Source organism: Rhinolophus ferrumequinum, chromosome 2 (assembly GCF_004115265.2).
Source record: "Rhinolophus ferrumequinum isolate MPI-CBG mRhiFer1 chromosome 2, mRhiFer1_v1.p, whole genome shotgun sequence".
Lineage (NCBI taxonomy): Eukaryota > Metazoa > Chordata > Mammalia > Chiroptera > Rhinolophidae > Rhinolophus > Rhinolophus ferrumequinum.
Window position 1 is genome coordinate 17,394,079 of NC_046285.1, and position 26,587 is coordinate 17,420,665.

Genomic DNA, 26,587 nt, shown 5'->3' on the forward strand with positions numbered 1-26,587 from the left:
GTTGCTTCCCATATTGAAGACCCCAGCCTTTTTGTTGAATGACACTCGGCAGCAGCATTCATTGTATTTTGTGATCACAACAGAAAGGCTCCATGTCACACATCACTGCTGGTATGGCAATTTCTGTCAAATAAAAACATTACAGTGTATCCTCACCCACCTTATTCACTGGATCTGGCACTGAATGACTTCTGGCTCTTCCCCAAAGTCAAAATGACCATGAAAGGCAAACATTTTGAATTGATTCAGAACATCGAGGCAACCATGACAGCACTATTAAAGACACTCATGAAAGAAGACTCCAGAACTGCTTCAGAAAGCGGCAAGAACAATGGGATAAGTGTGTTCCAAGCAAGGGGGAATATTTTGAGGAGGACTAATGGCAATGTGTCTTTTATTGTGATATATATATATATCATATATATATATATATATTTAATGTAAACATTCACCATATGCTTCGATCACACCTCATAGCTTGATAAGAAAAATCACAATCTAGTAGCGCAGAGGAAGAACCTAAAGAAAGCAGCTGGTCAATCTGTCTCCCAGAATCCGTAGGAGACTCAGTGTCTGGAGGCTCCTAGTACAACGGGAGAAGATAAGATGCAGTGTTCTACCAGGTGACTGGAGGCTCTGGAGTGGAGCTTTTTCCCTACTCTGTACAGATAAACCTGTATCCCTCCAAACTGCCACCTCCCACCCCTCAAACTGGAGATAATAGGGTCATTCTCTGAAAACCACTGAACGTAGAAGGCTCCAGACCAAGCGACAATGAGCACAGCAGAAGGAGGAGATGACTCACATGGCTGAAAACAGGATTAAGTGTTTCACTGAAAGGTGGGACCCTCACCTACTTTCCTTGCCCTTACCCGTGGATGCCATTAGCCAAACATAAAGTCCTTCACGCCACATCCCTTCCAGTCACCTCTTGTAGGAAACTGAAAGATCCATCACTGAAAAAAATAAATGATCTCAGCGGAAAACCTTCACTGATTGCCATCAACCTAAAGGCTGGCTGGCATTCTAACAGTGAAGCTCAGCAGGGACAAAGCCCTAGCCATGTGCACAGAATTTGTAATTGCCTTTTCCTACCTCATTCTAAAATATGGACTACCAGGCATTTGAACATAGCCTGCCCCATGAAAGAGAGAAGCTAAAAGAAACACAGGAAAGGAAAATCTGAAAGAAACAGAGTAGGGGCAAAGGGAGCAAGGAAAAAACTTGAAAAACAAAATCTACAATTAATATTTGCAAAAAGATAAAAGTATCCCAGGCATTTAACAAGGACAGAATCTATGAAAAAAGGATTGAACAGAAAGCATGTCCTTAGAAATTTTAAAAATATTATTACTAAAACAAAAGCAGTGGATGGTAAAGATAAAGTAACTTCTCAAAGTGAAACAGAAAAGAAAAATAATGGGCAACTTGAGAAAAGGAGATAAAATCTAGGAAACCCAATATCCAAGTATTAGAAATTACTGAAACAGTGAAAAAAGAATGTGGAGATAAAAACAGGCAATAATAATAATAATAATAATAATATAAAACATATTGCAGAAATGAAGAATAAAGTGCTTATAAGATTAGTCTCCTTAAGCAAGTATTTAGATGCTAATTTCTCAATACGCCACCCACTCCCAAAATTCTCTCAATGGCCTTTTCCTGCCTAACAGTCTCATTCCAGCTCTCAATAATTAGTTTTACTGAACCAATCTCATCTTTATTCTCTAAAACTTCAACTCTTTCCACAGATTATCTCCTTTCTATTCTAAGGGAAGGTAACTTCAAAACTGTTTCGCAGCACCTTGAAAAATGGGGATGATGGTATCCATACACAAAACCAAAAGCAAATATGGTATAAAATGATTTGTCAAATCTGGGCAAAGCTCAAGTTCTGCTTCCTTTGTATCACTTTTTTTTCCCTTATTTTCTCTGTGAACCCTTAGCCTGACCAGCATATAGCATCAGGATTAAGAGCCGGGATGCTGCTGTCAGACAAATCTGAATCCAAGCCCAGGTTCTACCACCTACTTAAACTCTCTAAACCTCAGGGTACTCATCTATGAAATGAAAATATAACAGTATCTTCTCTTATAGTGTTACCACAAGGATTAAATTAAATATGAATGCCAAATAGTCTCTCATTTTTTTCATGTATCGTATCTAAGAAAATTACAAATACAGGTATTAGGTCTCACGCACCTTTTCTACCAATCATGTAGCATCCAAATATAAATGGAAAAGCAATCTGATGTGCTCTGGACTGAACTGTGCCACCCAGTTCCCCAACGTATATACTGATGCCCTGACTCCCAGTGTGATGGTATTTGGAGATGGGACCTTTGGGAGAGAATTAGGTTTAAATGAGGTCATGAGTGTGGGGCCCTGATGGTGAGCTTCGTGCCACGTGAGGACACACAAGAAGGTAGCCTTCTATAAGCCAGGAAAAGAGCTTACACCAGAACACAACCATTCCGGCTGATTTCAGATTTCTGGCCTCTAGAATAGGGAATACATTAAACTTCTATTGACATTTTGTTACGGCAGCCCAAGCTGACTAATACATGACCCTTTGAAAATGTTAAAATGTCTGGTATCAAGAAACCTCTGTCCTACTTCGTTTGGTCACTGAATAGCAAGGCGAAGTTAAACATCCTCAACACTGAAAAGGAGACACTTTTCATTGTTCTTGCTAGTCATCTGGGTATTGTTGAAATAACTTTCTAAGCCCAAGATGGAGCTGCTCCTACCCAAGGTGTCACATCAGCAAACCAACCGAAACTTAGATAACTTGCCTGTCCACAGTTTGAAATGCTCCACTTGACCAGAAATTAAATATATCCAGTCACCCAATCCCCAAACACCAAGCCAACGCTGGTCCTTCTCACCCCAAATAAGGCTGAGTAAGAGGCCCCAGCCAATCAGTTATAATCTACTTTTCTCTGTCTTCTTCTTTATTCTTTATCCTATAAAAAAGCTTTCTCATTTCTGTCCCATTTTGCAGTTCTCTGAGTGCAGACTATCCGGTTCATCAAGTGTTAAATGAAGTTTGTATCACCTAAATTGCCTTCTTTAATCATTTTTTTTTGAACCTACTAGTATTAATTGGTGTGATAAAAGAAAAGAAAAATGGAAGTCAGAAAAAAAGACTAAGAATTCTTTTTTACAGTTTGCCTCCAACCCACCTTTCAGGTTTACTTTCCCCAACCTCTTGTTTTTCCTGACCTGAGGTCTTTCCCTGGTCTCCTGAGCTACATTTTACTAGTTAGCACAGACCCACTTCTCCTCAGCTGTCTTGCCCCAGGAGGCTGACCTATGTGGATCGTATTCCCCAGAACTCTGGCTTCTCATTGGGTTTGGACCAGTTGGAGCCCCAGGAAGAGGTCAGAGACAGGGGGGAGAGTGCTAGAGATCAGAGTATTTGTCTCGTTATTCCTCTGGCTGCCTCTAGCAAGGTTACCACGAATTAATTGTGTCCCTCAACAAAGTTCAGTGCTTCTTTCAAGATGGCTGACTTTCTCTCTCTCTCTCTGGGTTCTAGGGACTGATTCCTTGTTCCTGTGGCCATGGCAACATGACAATTTGGGTGCTACTAAGTCCTTAACCCCACCCTCCTTTGAACTCTCTTGTGGATCCCCTGAATGCTCAATTTTGAAAATAGCCTTCTGGAAAAACAAAACAAAACACAAACATATTCAAACTGTCCTTTTTTGAGGGTGGCATTTGCTTCCTGTTGGGACTTCAATCAATACATACACTTTTATTCATGCAGAACTCTCAGGTTGTCGCTGACAGTCTCTTATTTCCCCTGCTGCCATCACAGAATGAATAAACTCTTCACTCATTTTTTTTTTGCTCCAATAGCACTTTATTTTTAAAACACACACACACCCTCTACATATATAAGTTAGTACAAAATCACACATCAAGGACAGAGACACTCAAAAATTGTGTCAAATTTCTATAAGACAACTTGAGAAGCTTTTAAAATATATATGTTATTAAAGGTGTATATTTTTAAACAGTGAATAAGAAATAGCTTTACATAAGTTAGTTTGGCTATGTATCCAAAAGAAAAAGTGTTAAAGACATGAGTCATGTATGTCTCATTAGCATTTAAGAATACATTCTTCTATTCTTCCCTTATCTGTTTAAAGCCTTCAGCATTTAATTTACCTTGTAATATTATTTTATTTTTTAAATATTTTATTAGGTAAACTCACTTAAAAATATAGAAAAGAGACATTTACATGTCTATATAAGCAGTTAGGTATCCTCTGCCAAAGTGTTCAATTGAAAAGACCAGTTTGTAGAGAAAACAAAGCTATCATTTCAACAATGGGTAACAAATTTTTTTTTTAATGGTTACCAGATAATTCATAAGAGACACATCCTCAAGTGAGTTATAAAGGTCAATCCCTTGTGGACTGAAATAAATTTTCAAGTTCAATTTAAAACAAGATTTTTAATTACCAAGATACTCTACCTAGGGACAACTTCCGATTCAAAGGCCAAAAACCTCAAGTTAGTTGATTTTTTATAGAGAATGTAACCCCTCCTCCAAAGAAGTTCTGACACAGCACTTCTCATAAATGAAAAACTAATTATACCACCATATTAACATAATAGCATCTAAAGGTTTACTCAACATAGGAAACATCTAAACACTACAAATAATATTTTGATCCTAAATTTCCAGTTAATTATCTTCACTGAAACTTTTAGAGAATAATAATGAAGCCATTATACAACACCACTTGATACTTGCTTAACATTTATTTGCCATTAAACATAGATTTTAAAAGCCAAGAGAAAATGTTAAAGCCGCATTGTTTTTATTATAGGATTATTTCATTTCACACAATAAAATTAATTTTTGAAAGAAAGCACAGCATTGTACATAGCATAGTACAGAAAGCATATTAGTCCCTTTGGGTTGCTATCACAAAATACCACAGAGTAGGTGCTTATGAACACAAACGTGTTTCTCACATTTCTGGACAATTAAAGTCTGAGAATGGGTTGCCAGCATGGTTCGGTGCGAGCCCTCTTGTGGGTCACAGACGTATTATATTTTCACATGGTGGAAGGGGTTATCTGTCTCTCTGGAGCCTCTTTTATAAGGCTCTAAACCCATTCATGAGGGTTGCACCCTCGTGACCTAATCACCTCCCAAAGCCCCAGCTACTAGGACCATCACATCAGGCATTAGGATTCCAACATAAAAATTTGTGGGGGGACACAAACATTCAGACGATAGCAGAAAGTATAAAAGATTTGCAGTCCGATGGGAGAGGCACATACCCACTATTATTTCCAGTATATATATATCAGTTGTCATTCATTCCTAGTAAGTATTATTCCCCATGTATAAAAACAACATACAAAAATTTATTCATTCATTATTTAATGCAAAAAGTAGAAACCGTGTCAGAGCTTCTCAAATTTTGTAATTTAAGAAGGCAGAGAAAATTCTCAGCACTTAAAAAATTAGTATGTTTAGTTCTTAAACAAACAAATAAAAATGGCCATTAGGTCTAAAGTGACAGTGAAATCAACAGTTGCCCTGCCTCACAATTGCCATAAAATCAGGCTTTATAAACCATAGAAGAATCAAGCTGTTTGGTTTATTTCTTCAAAGATTGGCCCTAAAAATGCTTTACCATTCCATAACTATTTCTTGTGTGCCTACTCTGTGCCAGGCACAGAGAGAATATGCAGTATTAGCAAAAAAAAAAAAAAAAAAAAAAAAAAAAAAATACACAGCAAAGGCCCCTGCTCTTCTGAAGCTTATACTGACCTGGAAAGGGGCTTATTTATTTTAAATTTAAATCCCTCTTACTGTATACTGTAGCTACTTTTTCTCCTTTCACTACAGGTTAAAAAGAAGCTTGGCTGCCATCCCATGTTAAAATGTTTCTTTACTATAGACAATATGCTCGTCTGGTAACTATATTATGTAATATTTCAGTAATTTTTAGATACACTTATAATTTTATTATTTGTAAAAAAAAAAAGCTGCAAAACAAACATACAATCCATATGGATTTTTAAATATGCTTTAACTCTGAATGAATGCTTTAAATAACAAATGCCCATAAAAATAATAATTCAGTCACAGGATTTATCATGGTAAATGCTATGGATGCTACTGCATGTCTAAGGAAGGGAAAGAGAAACAAGGGACATGGAAACATATAATCATACGAGCATGGACTAAAATCAAGTAAATGTTAAAGGATTTAGACAGCTTGTTATATAATCAAATGCCTTAAATCTGCAATCCAGACTTGAGGACGCATCCGTCGCGCCTCCCTAAGGAGACAGGAGAGGTGGAACGGGCTGTGCAGACCAGGTATGCAGACCGCACTGTCAGCTGTAGCAGAGGGAGCGCTGACAGGCAGACGGCCTTCCCACAGAAGAACAGGAGAAACAAGAACTCCCATACCGAAGACCAGAAAGGCAAGAGCCAGAAGCGTGTCCTAAAGCGCGTGGCTTTCCAACGCAGCCATCACCTCCCCACATTCACACGGCTCGTCACAAAGTTAATTTTATCAAGAATCTCTTAACAGGTAAAATTGTCTCTACATTCGCTGATTTAAAGACAGCTTTCAATTTCCTATAATACTTCCTGTTTTCCAAGCTAAGCTATTACAATTACTCAATCACTCCTCCTTATATCAAGTATCCAAAGCTGATACCACAACTGAGTTTGGTACCTACCCAAACAAACAGTTCTAATGTAACACATTCCAATTTGTGGATGCCCTCTCTTAAATTTCCTCCCTTTGAACATTTAGACTTTCTTCCTCGATTATCACGCATCTGTATACATTCTCATATTTTAAACCAAAGTTTGCAAGCAGAGTAAAAAGAAAATGAATTCAAATAAAAATAAGAGGGAAGAAAGTACCTTTAATTTGGATCCATGAGATATTAGTTGAGATTTATTCTGCTTTGGTGGTATATACAGTTCCCATTTTCCATAATCCAGTTTTTTATATGGGTATGAAAATGGATTCCAATCATCTTAAAAAAATTACAATAAAGAAGATCAGTTAACAACAGCATGATCAGACTGACATTTAATGAACTTCAAGCAAAGCATAATATGCTGCCTACTTTCACAGAATCAAATTGCCTAAAAAAAAATAATAATTAAGTTTTCCAAGGTATTAAACAAAATACTGTACCAGCCATTTAGAGAAAGTTTATTCTTAATTTATTTTTTTAAAATGTACTTGAAAGTTTGCCTTTTGCATTTTAATATTAAGGATTACAACAGTTTCAATTCCACTTTAAACTCTATCAATAAATAGAATGTAAAAGAAAATGATGGGTTATTTTTCAAGAAATACCATCAACCAAAAGAGATAATATAAAATAAAATAAAAAGAACAGAAATGCTTTCTAGGCAATTAGATAAGATACATGTCATGGTAGAAAAATGATGAAAAATAATTAAAATAATATTTCATTGACCTCAATTCACAAGTTTGTGAACTGACATAAATCGACATAAAATCTAAAGTAATGCCTCAAATAAGAGGTAAAATGTTATTAAACTCTAGGGGGCAAAAGAAAGGTGGATTGAAGACCCTGAAAGAAAGTAAAAATGAGCAACAACAGACCCACACACACGGAAACATCTAGTGAACATGACATAAAAATCAGTGAATAAAGGACACACTGTTTAATAAGTGATGCTGGTTTCCCATCTGGAGAAAAAATGAGTCTTTACCTAACAATATGTCAAAGAATCATTTGAACATACAATAATGTTTAAATATGACAGGCAAAACTATAAAATGCTTAGAAGAAAATACAGGAAAATATATTTGTAATCCTGGGTTTAAAAAGTGTTTTTTAAACAAGATTGAAAAAAAATCCACAAACATTAAGGAAAAGTCTAGTAAATTTGACCACTATAATTATAAACTTATCTTCTTGAGATGGATGAATAGACAGACAGAATGATAAGACAAGCTGCAACTGGGAAAACATATTTGTTATGAATATACCAAGAAAGAGAGAGAATCTGAAATATTGACACCTGTAAGTCAATGAGAAAAAGAAAACACATCAATAGAAAAACGGGTAAAGATTTTCAGGGGAGAACATATGAATGGCCAATAAATATCTATCATGATGCTCAAGCTCACTGGTAATTAAGGAAATACAAATCACAACAACAAGGACATACCATCTCTGATCCATTGGATTAGCAAATCTTAAGAGTCTGAAAATACCAGGAGTCAGCCAGGATATAAAATAACATTGCAGCTGAGGGTATAAATTGATAACATAACTTGGCATCACACAGCAAAGTTGAAGATACGTTAATTCTATGGCCTAACAAATCCTACTCCTAGGTAATGGCCTAGGGGAATTCTCACAAATGTGCACAAGAAAGCATTCACAAAGATTTGCTGAAGAATCGTTTGCAATAGCAAAAAAAAAAAAAAAGAAAAGAAAAAAGAAACTGTAGGCTATCAAAATTTAAACCAACAACAAAATGGGTAAATACACTGTGGTTTAATTAAACATCAGAATGCTATACAACAGTATAAACTGAATGAATTAGAACAAATATATCAATAGCCAAAACATAAAAATTAACTTTAAAGGGTTATGAAAGAATACTATGCACATCAAGCTTAAGAAATATGCAAAACAGCATCTATAACATGGATACATATGTATGCGGTAAAAATAAAAATAAAAAACGAGCATGTTAAGCATCAAATTCCAGAGTAATCTCCACAGGACAGAGAAAACGGAACACGGGAAGATTCAATAATAGCTGCAATATTTTATTGCTCAAGGTAGTTGGTATACACAAAGATGCTTGTTACATTTTCCCTATTTGTTTATGCCTAAAATATTTCGTGGTTTAAAAAAAAAAAATTAAGTAGCCCTATTAAGTAGCCCAGTATACAACTCAAGTGTACTGCAAGGCTATGACATTAGATTCTTAATTGAAGAGACAATAAAAACATCAGAAAGCTTGCTGAATGCCATGATTTCTTCCTTTAAACACCAATTCTTTCACCCTGTCAGTTCTAAGGATCTTCACTCTCCCCACCAGTCTAAACACTATGGGTAGAGGTGTGGGTAAGGAACAACATTTAGGTAAAGGTCCTTCTAAATAATTCTCTACTCGCCATCATGAAGACAACCCGAAAATGTTTAAAGGCAGTCTATCTTCAGGAGCAGCTCAACAGGCACTGTGTTATTATATTCTCCTGCCCCTAAAACCTCAAATACATATCCATTATGTATGGTATAACATTCTTTACCAAAGCAAAGAATGTAGGGCATAAAGAGAAAAAAAAATCTTGAAATATGAATATCTGAGTCCTGTAACACTTTATAAATTTACTGAATTTCTTTTTAAGCTAATCACTTAAGACAATTAATAAACTTAAGACAAGCAGCAGATCGTTTCCTGGTTAGTTAGATCTGAAAATAAAGGCTACAGTTCATTAGCTCATTCAGTCATTCATTAAATATGCACTGAGTGTGTTTAATGTAGACCTGGCTTAATGCAAAACCCAAAATTAGTTTTCAGAACAATAGTCATAGCTAAAAGAATGATTAAATTGAGTAACAGTACATCAAAATGAGTAGTAAAATTTCTAATATAGGATACACTAAAAATTTAATAAATAAGATTTTGTTACTTTGAAAGTGAAACTTCAATTATATGGGAAATTTACATATACAGATTTATTTAAAAGTTGTTTTTAGTAATGTGAAAATAAACAGGTTTTGAATAATAGTTTTTGAGTATCAATTGAACTAGTTTTTCAGCTTGCAGTCACTTGAGTTTTAAAATCTCTTTAAACAAGTATTAATATGTGTATAAAGAAAAACACCTCTAATGAGTCACATTTTCTTTTTATAATATCTTAAGAGATCTAAATCACATGTTGATTACTTATAATTCTACATTGTGAAAAATGTTTTTCTTTTTTGTATTAAATTTATTGGGATGACAGTGGTTAGTACAATTACATAGGTTTCAAGTGTACAATTCTGTAATACATCGTCTATATGTGAGGAGTCAGTTCTCCTTCCATCACCATATATCTGACCCCCTTTACCCTCTAAGGAAAATGGTGCATTTCAATAAATGGTGCTGGGGAAATTGGAAAGCCACTTGCAAAAGAATGATACTAAACTGCTATCTGTCACCATATCCAAAAGGATTTTCCTATCATCTTCAAGTGTTCATTCTATTAGCCCCCCTCTTCCTGATGGAAACTCAAGGGTTGACTTTCACTGCAGGTACATTTTTCTTGCCTAACTACCGACCCTAAAAGCAAGATTTAGAATATCTTCACATATACCTCAAAAGAAAATCCATTTTACCAACCATCATAAATAATGTAGAATATACCAGTGATTTCATAAGTGAGAAAGAGAGGCAGGTTTGCAAGGCATACATGCATGAAACAACTTCAACTTTTTGTATAAAACAATTGTCTCCTGACGTAAATCCCTCTCTGGCCATAGCATCAGCAGAGACTTTCACCTCCCTGACTCTTTCTCTAACCCTTTTCCAGCCCTGAATTTTCCTCACTCTCCTTCATTAAAAACAGTGTTACTTCCGTTATTAAATAGCGGACATCAACCAAAATACCCACTTCTACCATACTGCAGGTTTATGAAAGATATTTTCCAATAAAACCAGTTTCTCCCTAAAGTGGTTCTCCCAAAACAGTTAATAAGAATATGAGTTTTCCTCCATAGGTTATACATATCTAAGGTCCAGAAATGGAATTACCAGAAAAATCATTAGATTTGGACCTGCCTTATAAAGTTAAAATTAAACAGCTAGTAAAAGAAGGACTTATATCATTCAAGTGTATCTAGGTATAATTGCAGGAGCCAATCGTGGAAGTACACAATTAAAAATAAAAATAAAATTAGTATAAAAATAGTAAATAAAGTTAATTTTTTTAAATAAAATTTGATTTATAATAGCAAAACACAGAAGACAAAACAATAAAAGTGGAAAGACAAATTTTAGGGAAATTTATGTCCTATGAAATAAGTCATGAGGCTGTATTCCTAAATATAACTGAAAATAAAATGATAATAACCATAATAACAATAATTCTAAAATACAGGTTGTATCCCTATGTAGGCCTCAGGAAAGCACTGAAAATATCCCATCGCCACATGTGACAATTATTTGCTTCTCCATCAAGCACAGAACTACGTGGATAGCCTTGTATAGTTCAGTGGTTCTCACACTAGCTCACAACTGAATAATCTGAGCTTATGAAAACAGATTGCTGTGACCCACCCTCAGTAGATCTGAAACGAAGCCTAATAATGTGCATTTCTAACACATTGTCTGGTATGTGACACTAACGGCCTAGGAATCACTCTTTAGAAACAACTGCGTGGTTCAATTGGTGTGTTCCGGTGCTCTCTTCTCATTGCATTGTGATTTTCCAGATTAAATTAGATTTACAGACTATTAAAGAATGTTTTAAATCAATAGGTCAAGGAAAGTCTGTAATAGAAAGATATCATTACTAGTCCTTCAAGGCAAATATTACTCACATGAAATTTAGAATTTAGGATGTGGGAATGAATAGGGTTAAAAAGCCCAGAAGGTGACCAGTGTGATAAGGATTATAGAACAGATCTGAGCTATTAAGGAAATTTTTAATGTATTAATGTGAGGGAACAAAAATTGATAAATTGGAACATGAAAAGACAAGATATACTAACACCATCACTTAATACACTGTTATTAATGTCAATATATGTTTTCTAAAATAGTCTCACAAAGAGATTGGTTAAAGTATGGACCACTGATCACAAAATGAATAAAGATATGAAGGCTTTTACCTAGAAAAGTAATATTACTTTTAAATGTTAACATATTAACTCATCTTCTTATCTACGCTTCATTTCCTATCATAAAATAGACATTCGTAGGTTTAAGAGTTAGGTACCCCCATTATTGATTATATTCCCCAAATTGTCTTTCGTATCCCCGTGGCCCATCTTATTAGGGAGACCACTTTATGGACAGTGTAGATGCCTGACCACTGTGCTGTACACCTGAAGCTGAAGCTGAATCATATTGTATGCCAACTATAATTTAATATATTTACATATATATAAAATCAGCAGAGACTTTCACCTCCCTGACTCTTTCTCCCACCCTTTATCAGCCCTGAATTTTCCTCACTCCCCTTCATTAAAAATAGTGTTACCTCCTTTATTAAACAGAGGACATCAACCATATATAGTCAAATATATATATATATATGTATATGGTCATGGGATGTGGAGTACAGCATAGGGAACAGAGTCAATGGTATTATAACAGCTGTATATGATGTCAGAGGGGTAGTAGATTGGGGGAAAGGGGTTATCACTTTGTGAGGGGTGTAAACGTCTATTACATTGTTTTGTACACCTGAAACTAATAAAAGAAAAAAGAGTTAGATGCTCCCAAAACAATGTACTTTGTTATTCTAGGTTTAGGTTTAATAACGTATTTCCTGCTTATAAAAATCATTCTATTACAACATTTTCTAAGACATTTGATGTTTATCAAGTTAGGATAACCTGACGTATTTTTAAAGCAAAAAATTTAATAGGTATTTTATTATGAACAGGTTGAACTTCCTCATCATATTTGATAATGCAAAAGATTCTATTTGTCCATAGACTCAAAAACCAGCAGACAAAATTTAAATCGAGATATGGGAAAGAAACAGTGCGTGATGTGCAGTTTAATATGAACTGCAAACACACATTCGGCACAGGCGATCAAACATTAACTAAGGTCACTGCATCAGGCACACAAGCTCTATATTTATCTCACACCCAACAACCTTTCTTCTTCTAATGTAATAATCCTCACATAAAATTCTTAAATGTCAGCTTCCTTCAAATATTCCCAAACTCTTTAACTCACAGAGAAGTATTATTCTTCATCAGCACTTAGCAACCTCATTTCGTCGAGTTTTTGAGTTTAGCATACGTTTCCTGTATGCACGGTTGACATGGTTCCAGCTTACTACGTAGACTCTTACACCTTTGATGAAGACGCCAATGTGTTGAAGAACATGGTCTGCCCTTGAGCCAACCCCTGCCACACGCAGGCCCCACCAAGCTGTGAAGTAAGGTCCCCGCAGAGGGCAGCAGGCAGAGCTAATCGAAGGCCAGTACTGGCTCACATGGCAAATTTCACTCATTTTCCATTTGGGTGGGTCTCCCTAATGTCATAACTCTTGTTAAATATTTGGAAAATCACCTCTTAAAAGCAAGCAAACACCCTCCTCATCATACAATGTTATTTAATTATTGCAAAATTCCTAGCATGCAGAGTTTACACAGATTTATAAATTTATAATGCAAAGTTGGCTTGTCAAGATGGAAAATTGGGGACTTTTCTCATGTCAAGGAAGTGTCCTCCTCTCTGTTACCAAGAAGTCCTGAGGTCCAAGACTCGAATCCTTACCCAGGATTATGAGAGGACCACACAGCCTTTGGGAGTGGGGGACAATTGTCCTTCGCACATATACCCCTGTGCTTTACGATCACCTTCTCTTTTCACCCTTCAGATAATTCTTCCCCTCAGTTGAGTAGCTGGGAATCACCCTTGTTAAACCTCTGCTGATAGCTGGTATCCTGGGAGTGAGCATAAGGCTGCCAGCATTATTTTGTAGTGGCAAGTGATCTTAACATTCATTAGTTTAAGTTAGCTGTGCTTTTCAAGAACAAAATCTGAAGTACATCAAAGTACTACTAAGTTCAGAACCAATGGGATACTAATATCTCATTGTTTTAAAGAAGAACAGTGTTCCGTCCAGTGATATGCACCTTCTGGAAATCAGGGAACAAACCGAATATCCAGAACTTTACTTATTCAACTGGCTCACATGGCAAACTGTTCTTAAAAGCATGCATAGAAGTAAACAGCATCATGATGGAAAAAAAAAAAAGTGTGGCAAATGGGACTTTAAATAGAATTAACCAAGGTTCTTTATTACAGGAATATGTTTATATTATGATACATTTTATGAAAGAAAGGGGGTGATAAATGAATATATGTTGTTGCTTGTCACTTAAAAGAGACTGAAAATATAATCCCAAAAAATTGAAAGAAGTGATTAAGTATATAGGGAGAAAGAACACAGATTAGTAATCCTCTAGGATTGAACCTTATTATAGTTTGACTATAATAGTTTGACTATAGAACCAGGTAAACAGTCAATAAAATTAGAAAATTTAGTAAGTCTAAAAGAGGGGGAAAGAAAGAAAAAAACATCCCTTAAAATAGAAACAAACTAAATGAAATGAACCTATGTCACAGTATTTGGAGGTGGGGCCTTAAGTGCGGCGGGTGGGGAGAGGGCGGTGATTAGGTCATGAGAGTGGAATCCTCACGAGTGGGTCTAGTGTTCTGAAAAGAGACCCCAGAGAGGTCCCTGCCCCCTTCGACCATGTGAGGACACAGAAAAAAAACTGCCATCTATGAACCAGGAAGAGGGTTCTCACCAAAAACCAAACCTACTGGAAACTTTCTCTTCCCAGCCTCTGGACTTCCCAGCCTCTGGAATTGTGAGAAATGTATTTCTGTTCTGTATAAGCCACCCAGTCTATAGTATTCTGTAGAGCAGTCCAAACAGGCTCCGACACGGCTCATCTCTATTTGCCCATATACCAAGAAATTTCCATAATAAAAATTGAAAAACTGTTGACGTCTCTGTGCACAAATACTTGTCCAAACCTCTTTCCTCATTATCAATAAAAGTGATTTTACCAGGTAAGGGGTATAAGATTTTAATTTATTTATGGTTCTAAGTACAGATTAACAAGACTACTTTCTGGATAGGCAGCTCCAGTTCATACCCCACCAGCAGCATATAAGAATGTTTACCTACCCATCTGTTCATCAACACAGGATTATCATTTTACAAGCAAGGCATGCCTGCCTTGCTCAACCAGGGTCACTATGAGAATTAAGCCCGAATGCCTTAAGGATCCAGCATGTGCAATGAATTAACTTCTCTTCAATGCATCTAGGACAGTACTCCTTATGTACCTTAGTTGGGAGAGTTAGGAAAATAGGCATTCAAATCACTTTCTGTGTTCTGTAGATCAGACAGGGAACCAGCATGAGAAAAGTTGCCTGTCATTATTGTCCTAGCTGTAACAGATAGCTTTTGATAGTGTTTTCATTTTTTTTTACAAAACAGGCTATGATTATAACTTTTTCATTATTCTCTTAATCCTAGTGTTACTTGGGATACATTGGGAGGTATGTATTATATTTTCTTTCAAACTTTTTCATTTATTGCTAGTTTTATTGAAATGCATTTAATAATGGGGTGTACTTTATGGCCGAATAGAGGGGCAATCAATCTAGTTATTTATTTACCAATCTATTTGTTTTTAGCAATATAAACCTTTCAGTTATTTCAAAATAGATTTTATGGGAAACTCCAACATAGAAACTAAAGAGGGGGTTGGGGGGAAGGGTGCCAAAAAAAACAATGTATACACATAACTTGTATTCATCTTTTGTTATCAGTACATATCAAATATTACAAATTTAATACAGTTTTTTCCTTTCTTAAAATGTGTATACATTTTTTGGCCCCCTCTGTATAAAACAAGCAAAAGCAAACCTGCTCTGCTTGAATTGCTTGCCGCTAGCTAGCTGGACGCCCTCACCTCTTCCTCTCCAGGTTAGTCTACCACACAAAACCTCAGTGCTATAATTTATGATCTGTTTTTGTAAATAGTCCATAGATCCTTAAAAATATGTAATCTATTTCAAATTCTCCATTTATTTTTAGTATACTTGGCCATTACAAGTTAAGGGTATATTAAATTCTATCACAACAACTGGGTCTGAAAATTTATCCAATTTCTAACAATTCCTGCCAACTATACTTGATCAAAAGTAAACACTATTTGAGGCCTAGGAATAATGGCATTTATCTTTGCTGTGACTTATATTATTGATCTCTATGCAATTTTACCTGAGTTTGTTTTGGGTCTAGATTTGACCATCCTGTTATTTTATAATCTCTCAGTGACTGTAAAGCAGAGGACAATTAATGGTTATAGCTGAGAAGAGGTCTATTATTTGCTTTGAAAGAACACAGATTAGGACAGAGTAGGAAGCAAAAAGTATGGGAGAGTGGCACTAATGCAGCATGGTCAATAATCGGACGAAGCCATGGTATCCCACGGGACAAGCATGGCCCTCAGCTATGTTTCAACTAGCTGGTACACTGCACTATATCCCGCGATGCCAGCAAAAATGGGGCTAAGGAGAGGGCTCTCTTAGAGCACAAACTCCAGTTCACTGTTACATGTTGCACCACTATTGATTGCAGTTGAATCCATTTATGAATTCCCCAGGAGTCACAAATTTTATTTGACATTAGGAATTCTTCTCTATTCCTTAAAACATAATCTTTAATCTTATAATGTTCTACCTGAACCAGTGCCTGGTGTTGGGGCACGGGAGACACCAACAGTAATCAGGAAAGCAATCATATAGGTCTTTCTCCTAACCCTACAGCCACTTACAGACGTAAATCAGTATTTACTAACATGGCCAGCAATGTAACAGAAATAAATCCATGTATCTGTAGTCCGTTGATTTTTGACAAGGGTGACCAAGACCATTCAATGGGGAAAGGATAATTTTTTTAACAAAGAGTCCTAAGACAACTGGATCTCTCTATACATAAAAGGATAAATTTGGACCCTTACCTCAAAATACATACAGATGCCCCTCAACTTACAATGGGGATACATCTTTATAAGCCCATCATAAGCTGAAATTATCACAGCTTGAAAGTACACTCAATAGCCCTAAACTAGTGATCATCATAGCTTCATGCTCAGAACACTTATGTGAGCCTTAAGTTTGGCAAAATCATCTAACACAAGGCCTATTTATTGAATACTGTACTGAAACACAAAACACAATCTCCAAAATACGCCAGCAACACAGCACACTTAGAGTAGCAGTTGTTTACCCTCATGAGAGTATCTTAACACATTTTGGGCCTCTCGTGAGGCCCAGCCTCATGAGAGTATCTTAACACATATTGTTAGCCTGGGAAAAGATCAAAATTCAAAATACGTTTTCCACTGAATGCATCTTGGTTTCCAACCATCATAAAGTTGAAAAACCTTAAGTCGAACCATCTTACGTTGGGGACTGTCTGTACAAAACTAACTCAAAATGGATTCAAGACTTAACTGTAAGAACTAAGACTATAATACTCTTAGAAGAAAACACAGGAGTAAATCTCTGTATCCTCAGTTCTTAAATATGACACCACAAGTACAAGTAACAAAAGGAAAAAAAAAAGATAAACTGGACTTCTTCAAAATTAAAAATATTACGTGTCAAAGGACACTATCAAGAAAGTAAAAAGATAATCCACAGAATGAGAAAACCACATACTGATAAGGGACTAAAGTACAGAATATATAAAGAACATTCACAACTCACTAATAAGAGACAAATAACCATTTTTTTTAAATGAGCAAAGGATCTGATCTACAAAGACGTAAAGATGGATAATAAGCACATGAAAAAAAAAGTGCTCATCCTCATTAGTCATTAGGAAAATGCAAATCAAAACCACAATAAGAAACCCCCTCATTCACTAGGAAGGCAATCGTCCAAAGGATGGATAATAATTGTTGGAGAGGATGTGGAGAAAAGGAAAATCTCACGTACTGCTGTAAGTATGTCAAGCAGTACAGCCACCTTGGAACAGTCTGGAATTTCCTCAAAAGCTGAAGACAGAATTACCATTTGACACAGCAATTCCATGCCTAGTTATATAACCAAGAGAAATGAAAACATATGGCCACACAAAAACTTGTATATAAATGTTCATGGTAGCATTACTCATAATAGTCAAAAAACAGCACAACTGTCTATCACTAATAAATAGATAAAAAAGATGGTGCATATCCATACAATGGAATCTGGCCATAAAAAGAAATGACATACTTATATATGCTAAAGCATGGAACACTGAAGCCATTATGCTAAGTGAAAGAAGCCGGTCACAAAAGACCACATATTATACGATTCAATTTAATATAAAGTGTCCAGGATAGGGAAATTCAATGAGAAAGAAGGTAGACAAGCAGCTACCTAGAGGTAGAAGAGGGATGGGAAGATTGCAGGATGTCAGATAAAGGGTTTCTTTTGAGGTGATGAAAATGTTCTAAAATTGATTGTTGATATCGTTGCACAATTCTGTTTTGAATATATTAAAAACCATGGAACTGTACACTTTAAATAGGTAAGGTGCATGGTGTGTGAATTATAGCTCAATGAAGCTGTTAAAAAATAAAAATATTTTAAAGGTCAGGTTGCCTTTCTCTGTTCATTTCTATTGATCTTTTGCCTACACTAAAATCAGAATCTATCAGAGATATTGTAAAGGAAAAACCACATAGGGAGACATGTATAAAAATTTAATACTGAGAAGATAACTTGGTCAATAAGTAGAATAAAGGGCCAAGTCGGATAGCCGAAAACTTTTTGAAGAGAAAATGATTGAATATTTCAAGGCTTTGCAAAGGGAGAACAACTTGACCATAAAACAGGACTTGGGGTGGGGCGGGGGGGGGGGGGGGGGGGGGTACAGACTAATAAGGAGAGAAAAATGTACTATTTTCCTTCTGGAGCCCAGATTAGCAGTAGGTTTATGGGTGATGACCAACAGAAGCATACCAAGCTATTGCTGTTGATGTTAGAATTTATCTTAGACTCTGGAAAAGTCCTATAAAGATCTAAAAACTATCATACAACCCACTCAGTTAAGAGAAAGAAAAAGAAAAACATGGTTTAAGCAGAGGCTGTCTCAAAAGTAATCATAAAGGAATGGAAAGTTGTATTGTGATAGAAAAAATAAGAATAAAAGTCATTACAAAAACAAAACAAAAAAAAAGGCAGGATGACTTGGTGACATTGATGGCAGCAGCAGTAGTTATGGATTGTCCTTAGAGCTTGACATTGAATATCTAATTCAATATCTCAAAAGCCCTATAAAGTAGTATCCATTTCATTCAATGAATGAGGAAACAGACTCAAAGAGGGAAAGCAATAAGCCCAAGTTCCACAGCTATTAAGTGACAGCCAGGATTTGAATCCATGTTACTCTGACTTCTGTGTCTGTTTGTGTGAGCTCTTACCCTGTAGGATACCCATAAACAATCTAGATAGCAATCTGTCTGCATTAGAAATATGCGTAGCACGTATTGGACTCTTAACTAGCTTGATTTTTATTCTATCAATTACAGCTATTCTTCTGGAATCTTATGCCTTAGGAAACAAATTTGCATGTGTGTTTTTTTCTTAACAGAAAAGCTCAACAATATGTGTGAGCAAGCCTTGAAGCTGATAGGGAGGTCTGCAGCAGTCATGCCAAAGAGAGGGCTCCATAACCTGTCAAAGGTTGGCCACGCTGGACCACAATGCCGAGAATAGGCACCGTCCCCAGCCAAGCAAGTGATAGAGCATGTGGTTCAGACTACTTACTGGACACTCAACCTTAACTCTCAACCAGTGTTTTGTTACTGTTCACAGTGCCTCCAGCATTAGCCTTGGAGTGTAGACTTAGGGAGGAGAACCACAAAGTAAAAAGTCAGGGACAGAAAAAGAGGGAGAGAAAAAAAGAAGAGAAAGAGAGAGAGAGAGAGAGAATCAATAGTAAAAAACGACTCCTTCTACTGCGTAGTTTCCAGTATGTCCACACAGAGATAAACATATACACTCCCCCTCCTTGCAGTGAAAACGTGGTCTTGTAATCCACAGAGAAAACTGGATTCATCGGGCAAGATCTCCCTCACCTTTCTACTTTCAAATCTACCTCCCATCTTCATCTACTTCCCTTCAGTCTGTGAGGAAGAGGATTTTTTTTCCCTCGTATTCAAAGCTAATTCCTTCATTCCATCTTTTCCTTTTGCCTGTTTTCAGTTATGTTCTCTTGTTTTGAGGTTTTCAAACATGCTCTCTCTTCAGGCTCCTTACTTTCAGCGTTCAAACATAACAAATTGATTGATGCTTTTGTTAAGTATGAAATAGCATCAAAGACAATGAAGAAAACCTCCCTTTTGAACCAAGTTGCCCTCCAGCAAGTCTCCTGCCCTCGATAGCTGAACTTCTTGACTACTCTTTCCACTTCCTCTTATCTCTTCAGCCCCTAAAATGTTTCTGAAACACTCTGGCAAAGTCACCCGCAACCTCCAACTTTTCAATTCCAACTGTTATCTTCATACTTCAACTTCCATGAGCTTTCAGTGGCATTTAGAACTCCTGACCACCATGTAGAATAAAAAACAAAAATATAATAAAAAAGACAAAAACTCATAAACCCAAAGCCCCCTACATAATTAGTGCCGTAGTATAAAATTATTTTTTATGACAACATAGGTATTTATGTACACATACATAAATGTATGTGTACATTAACATGAGTTATATATAAAAGTATGTGTATACACACAGTTTTTTTTTTAATTAAAGTTTATTGGGGTGACAATTGTTAGTAAAGTTACATAGGTTTCAGATGTACAATTCTGTATCACATCATCTATAAATCCCATTGTGTGTTCACCACCCAGAGTCAGTTCTCCTGCCGTCACCATATATTTGATTCCCTTTACTCTCATCTACCACTTCCCTCTTCCCTTATCCTCTGGTAACCACTAAACTATTGTTTGTGTCTATGACTTTTTGTTTCTTCATTTGTTTTTCTTGTGCTTTTGTTGTTTTCCGTTTTATATACCACATATCAGTGAAATCATATGGTTCTCGACTTTTTCTGTCTGACTTATTTCGCTTAATAATACTTTTTTTTTAATTTACAATTTTGTAAACTTTTCCACTTTTGTAAACTTTTCAGCATTACTCCTGTCTGTACATATTCATTTATGACAGCAGTTCCCCAATCTGGCTGTTTTTAAGAGATAAAAACCATGAGTCCACCCCAGGTCCTTGAATGAGACCTAGGAGTATGTCTGCACTTTTATAAAGCTCCCTACATTTTTGCTATGCACACGAAGGTTTGGTAACCAACAATCTACAATATCATTCTAGAAATCTGACAGGGAATTAAAAGAAGGATTGTCTTTACTTTTCCAATATATTTAAGGAAGGAAAGATGTGAGCAAAGAAAAATGAGGCAGCAGAGGAAGAGGATGGCAGGAAAAAGAAGAGGTAAACATTTACCATATCAATGAAGAAAAGAAAGGGATTCAACGTATGGATTCGTGACATCAATTTCTCCTACTAACTTTTGAAAGACCATGGGAAGGATGAATACAGATACAGAGGTCCTTTTAGGGAAATGTTGTAACAGTTGAAATTTTCCTTTCTGCTAGCTTCTATTTTCTCTGAAAAACAAGGGCAAGTGTTATGCTAATGGAGAATGACCAATCCATACAAAAAGTGGGGGATGGGGATTCTGACCAGAGTGGTGAAACTGAAATAGCTACTGAGGAGGATCTACGAAAGACCTGACTGGGGGATGTGCAAATGATTTCTGTGGAATCTTAAAAGCCTTGAACCTGTAGAAGCAACAGTTCTCATGGCCGTGTGATTGTCCTCACGGTGTCTAGAAATTGTGCAGGACCACAGAAATTAGACAGTTGGATGTGACCAACATTGCAGATTTACAGGGCAAGTGTGGTAGTAAAACAAGGTTCAAAAGAGATGAAACTCTCAGGAAAAGAATGACTGAAGAGCTTACAGCAAGGGATCTAGAGTAGACATCAAAGAGATGAAATCATGTCATACTGTATCATTTGGATCCAGAGGTCTCATTCAGTCTGGAATACCTGGCATCATGGAGTTTAGAACAGGAAAATGCTGCTATAGCAATCTTTGTACCTTTTATATGATGAATTTTGAAAATATTTTGCAACAATTCCCCCGTCCCTCATCAGCAGCCTCATCCCTCACCAAAAAAAAGTCTTGATTGCTAACCCATGACTTTCCTTAAGCATACTGAGACAGGATAGTTAGCATGTTGCTAGGTAGACAGGAGGGTCCCTGGTGGAATAAACAAAAAAACTGCCATATCCTGAAACTCCAGGTCCCAGAAAGTCTCCTTCACTCCAGGACAGAGACATGAGAATACACCTTGAGTTTCACAAATAATCTCAAATCCCTTCTGGCCGGACAAAGGAGCAGCTCTGATAGACAGGAATGGCTTAGTGGTTAATCCCTTCAGGATGAGCAAACAGGACAAACCTGAGAGATGAATTCCATTAGAAGGCTCCAGCCTCCTCCCCCAAACAGGCAGGTAAGGTATAAAAATAAGAGCTTTTGCCTCAGTCAGGGGGCACCCCCCAATCTGGACCTCCTCCCACTCAGGAGCTGCAACCTCTTCTCCTGCCTCTAATAAACTATCATCTTTTAAAAACTTTTTGCCTCTCCCTGGTCCGTGTGTCATTCTTCGGCTTCACGAGACACGATCCCAGCCCACACCCAGAAACTGCCAGCAGATCCAACATCATCTACATCAATATCAAGACCTCTAAAAAAGAGTCACCCTAGAAGATCCGATCATACAGGAGTGAGAAATCAATGCTTATTGTTCTTACGCACTGAGTTTGGGATAATGTGTTACACAGCATTACTGTGGTTATAGCTGACTTGTGCACCAAGTAAGAGTGAGTACTACTCCTCTGAACTTCCCACAGGTAGCCTAAAACCAGAATCTATTATAGCACTTAATTTAAATGTGTCTATATGGGTTTTTGACAATAAGCTATCTGAAGGAAGGGGTCAAATTTTATTCATGTTTGCATCTCAACACCTAGTACAGTACCTCACATAAACTCAAGCTTCTACTGGAAGAATACATTTTCAACTTTTTATGCCAAATCGAGATCATAAGGTAACTTGGCAATTGGAAATTTAATAAAGAACAGAATTAACAAAAAAAATCATTTATTTTTTTAAATTTTGTAAGTGAATATAAATGTTATTCTCTTAATAAGACTTCATTATGCACTAAAATTATTTTTAAAATGTACCTATATCTAGCCAATAATTTAAGTGATTAAAAAGCATAAAAATCTAAGTAATTCATTTTATTGATGTTTCAAATTAATATAGATCAGTAATTAAATTATATAGACATAGCTTAAAAGCAAAATTATAGTAATTAAAGGAAACATGGATTATTTACTTTTATTTTAAGACAGATTTTGATTTTCTCCTTTATGTTCAAAACTCCAAAAATACTATGTATAATTTATGTAATACATATATTTCAGAAGATCAATTTTTGTGGTATTATTTAATAATATATTAGATTAATAATATATTAAGTTAAAAAGATTACAAAATTTTAAGTTATAAAAGTATGTACCATATATATTATAAATTATATATAATTAACCTAATTTATATAAAATTAAATGTTACCACAAAAAAAAGGCAATCTTCTAAAATGCTCAATAGGTTATTAATCTAAAGATTCACAAAACGCCTAATTACCCATATCTAAACACAAATAGAATCTAAAATAGACCTCTATATGTGATTTCGATATTGATAACACACATAGGACATAATTCATTAGGCTATGCTCCTTCTTCTCTGAAATCCAAAATCCAAGAAAATTGAATCGCTTTTTAAATGAACCAATGTGTTTATTAGATCCATGGGGTGTGAGAAAACTTCAATTGCTACTTTATGTCATGCTGATATAGGCATAAACTCTCAGGTTAAACTTCTCTCTTTGTAGTACAAGTTTCAATTTGGATTTTAAAAAGCTTCAGGCCATCAATTTTCACATCTTTCCCCACTCCCATTTCAGAAATCAGAGACCCAATTTCAGGAAAATACTGGCAAGTTATATGAAGGTTTAACATATTCAAGGATAAATCTGACTGCCATTAAGGCAATTACGTTAAAATAAAGAACATTTAAACCACTTAACTATTACAAGGTTCCCTGGCTTTCTAAGTTAATGAAGTCAAAATGAATAACCATGTTTTCCTTAACTATTGTACTGATCAAATTCAAAACTCTAAAATTTGAAACAAAACCATTAAAATGTTTTTGCCACTTTCAAACGCCTCTTAACGGAGCCTGCAAGGCTCTGCCTCCTCTTACAACACTCTCCCCCATCGCTGGAGGACTAGGCCACTGTACACTTTTTGAACAAACTGAACTCTCTTCATCCTCTCTTGATCATAGGCCATCTGTCCACGGCACAAACCCTGTGAATCTGATACTCTGGAGACAGAGAACTATCTGCTTTCTCTCTGCCTGCCCCTGGTCTCTACTGAACACAGTAAGGAGATCTCCACAACTATGGGAAATGCTGCCCTACCTGAGACAATGCAGACCCACGGCCTCTAATAATACCCCGTAGACACTCACAACCAATCAAGGTCATATGTACATCCCTTTGGTCCTAACTCTATGTGCACACTTTCTCTCTAAATTCCTCTTATTAAGGTTCCCAAACAAATTAATGGACTTGATCTCACATGTAGCACTACCAGTCAAGTAAGACGGCAACGGCTAGATACAGAAATAACAACCAAGAGGACAGTGCACTCAAGTCAACTGATTCTCCTTCAGTACCAACTTCAACACACACACACACACACACACACACATTCACACTTATATTTACTTTTATTAACAGAAACAAAACATTGTGTGTATTGTGTATGCTTGTGTGTATCTTAAAATAAATGACATTGATTGAACATTATGGTCTTCAACTTGATTCCTAACTTTTCCTCACTCACTGCATTCAATTCATCATCAGGCTGTGTCAGACAACAAACAAGTATAATTTCTTGAAGCTTCCTTCAAGATTAGTTTCAGAATCACCTTAAAAGGTGAAATTCATGAAATAAAAACAATCAAGGGAAACTGTAAAAGACAGATATAGCCAAATAAGTTTGGATTTGAAAAACGGTAGCCAAGGTTAAAAACAATGATCTTAATAATATGAAGTTTGATTCTTCAAATACCAAAAACATTAAATATATGTGTATATGTATATATCATATACATATTTATATATATATATATGTATATATATGTATGTATATGTATATATAGAGATATGTATAACATACATATATGTTCTCTTTCAAGTCAGTCCACTTTTTTGAATTTTCCTGTCTCACAGCTCAAAGGCAAAGATTGTAAACCATTTAATTACTTATATATCCATTATATTATATATATATAGTGTTAAACACACACACACACACACACACACAACACTGACGTCTTACAGTTTAGATATAAAATTATTCCAAAACTCTAAGTCAGCTTATAGAGACATAAACATGAGTTTCCGATGTATATCACCAGAGTTACATGTATTTCAAGGGTATGAAATTGGGACGCCATTGGTAAGCAAAGCCTTAATAGAATAAGTACGTGTAGAATATCTGTAGCTAAACCTTTCGATTCACTCTGTACTAGATATGTGACGTTTGGCACGTCACATAACTGCTTGAATTTGAATTTCTGTGTCTGTAAAATACAGAAACAACTCTCTGTGAAGGAACACTTCCTAGCACTGCAAAGAAAAGTTGCAGCTGGAACTCACTTTCCTTAAAGCTCACGGTCATCAGCTCTTCTCCACCTCAGGAGTTACTGCACAAAACCCAAATGCCTTGAATGAAACCCTGGCTCTGGCACAGGTTAGCAAGCATGAGTCCCGCAGTCTAAATCCCAATGTGCTTATCTGGAAAATGAGGACGGTAATAACATTTACCTCACTGAACTATTGGGAAGACTTGGCGAAATAGTCTCTATCAAACTCATATTGCACAGCTAAGTGTTGCCTACATTTTAGATATTATGTAGACATATAATAATACTGTACAGTACACATCCATCTCTTCCTTGAGAAGCCCTCTCATCTTGCTGTGTTATGATAGGACACTCTTCTCATTTTCCTACTGCTGTTTCTTCTCTCAAGCCTTCACCACTGCTTCTTTCTCATCTTACATTGCCAAATGTGAGCTTTTCATGATTCTATCTTCAACTTCTATTAATATTGTTCTAGTGACTTATAAACAAAATACTGAAACATTTGGTGAAGAAATGAATCTAAATTCCGTAAGAAAAAAAAAATTTATCCTGGAGAAACTTAACAGTAGGCTTGACCAGGGACACCCCCGTTTTTCCATATAATGATTTTGATATGCTTTCAATTGAGGACAATGCCACCACCACCAATAAGCCTTGCGAGAGAGCCCACACCTTCGAAAGGTAGCCCAGCAAGGGCGCGTTTTGACAAACTAGATGATAATGCTCATATTCTCCGTGTAAACTTTAGAAAATGCCAGACAAAGGCAAAAATGAGTGTGGGAAGAAATATTTATTGTGAAGGTACTAGAAATCAAGCAGTGTGCTGAGAGCTCTCACCTACACAATTTCATCTGATCTTTCCTGCAATACAACATTGTAGATAGCAGGCCCTTCCTGCAGGGCCGAAGGTGAAGGTGTGAAACAACAGCAAGTCCAGGTGAAGAGAATCCATCTGTTTGTGAAAACAGTACGTTC

At 36.1% G+C, this 26,587-nt stretch overlaps 1 protein-coding gene across 1 annotated transcript in view; it reads right to left on the bottom strand.

Annotated features, from left to right (window-relative positions):
- GBE1 (1,4-alpha-glucan branching enzyme 1) overlaps nucleotides 1–26,587 on the bottom strand; it is a 253,230-nt gene that overhangs the window by 159,802 nt on the left and 66,841 nt on the right. The window contains 1 exon segment of the mRNA XM_033134959.1: nucleotides 6,917–7,032. Coding sequence (XP_032990850.1) covers nucleotides 6,917–7,032 — 116 coding nt within the window.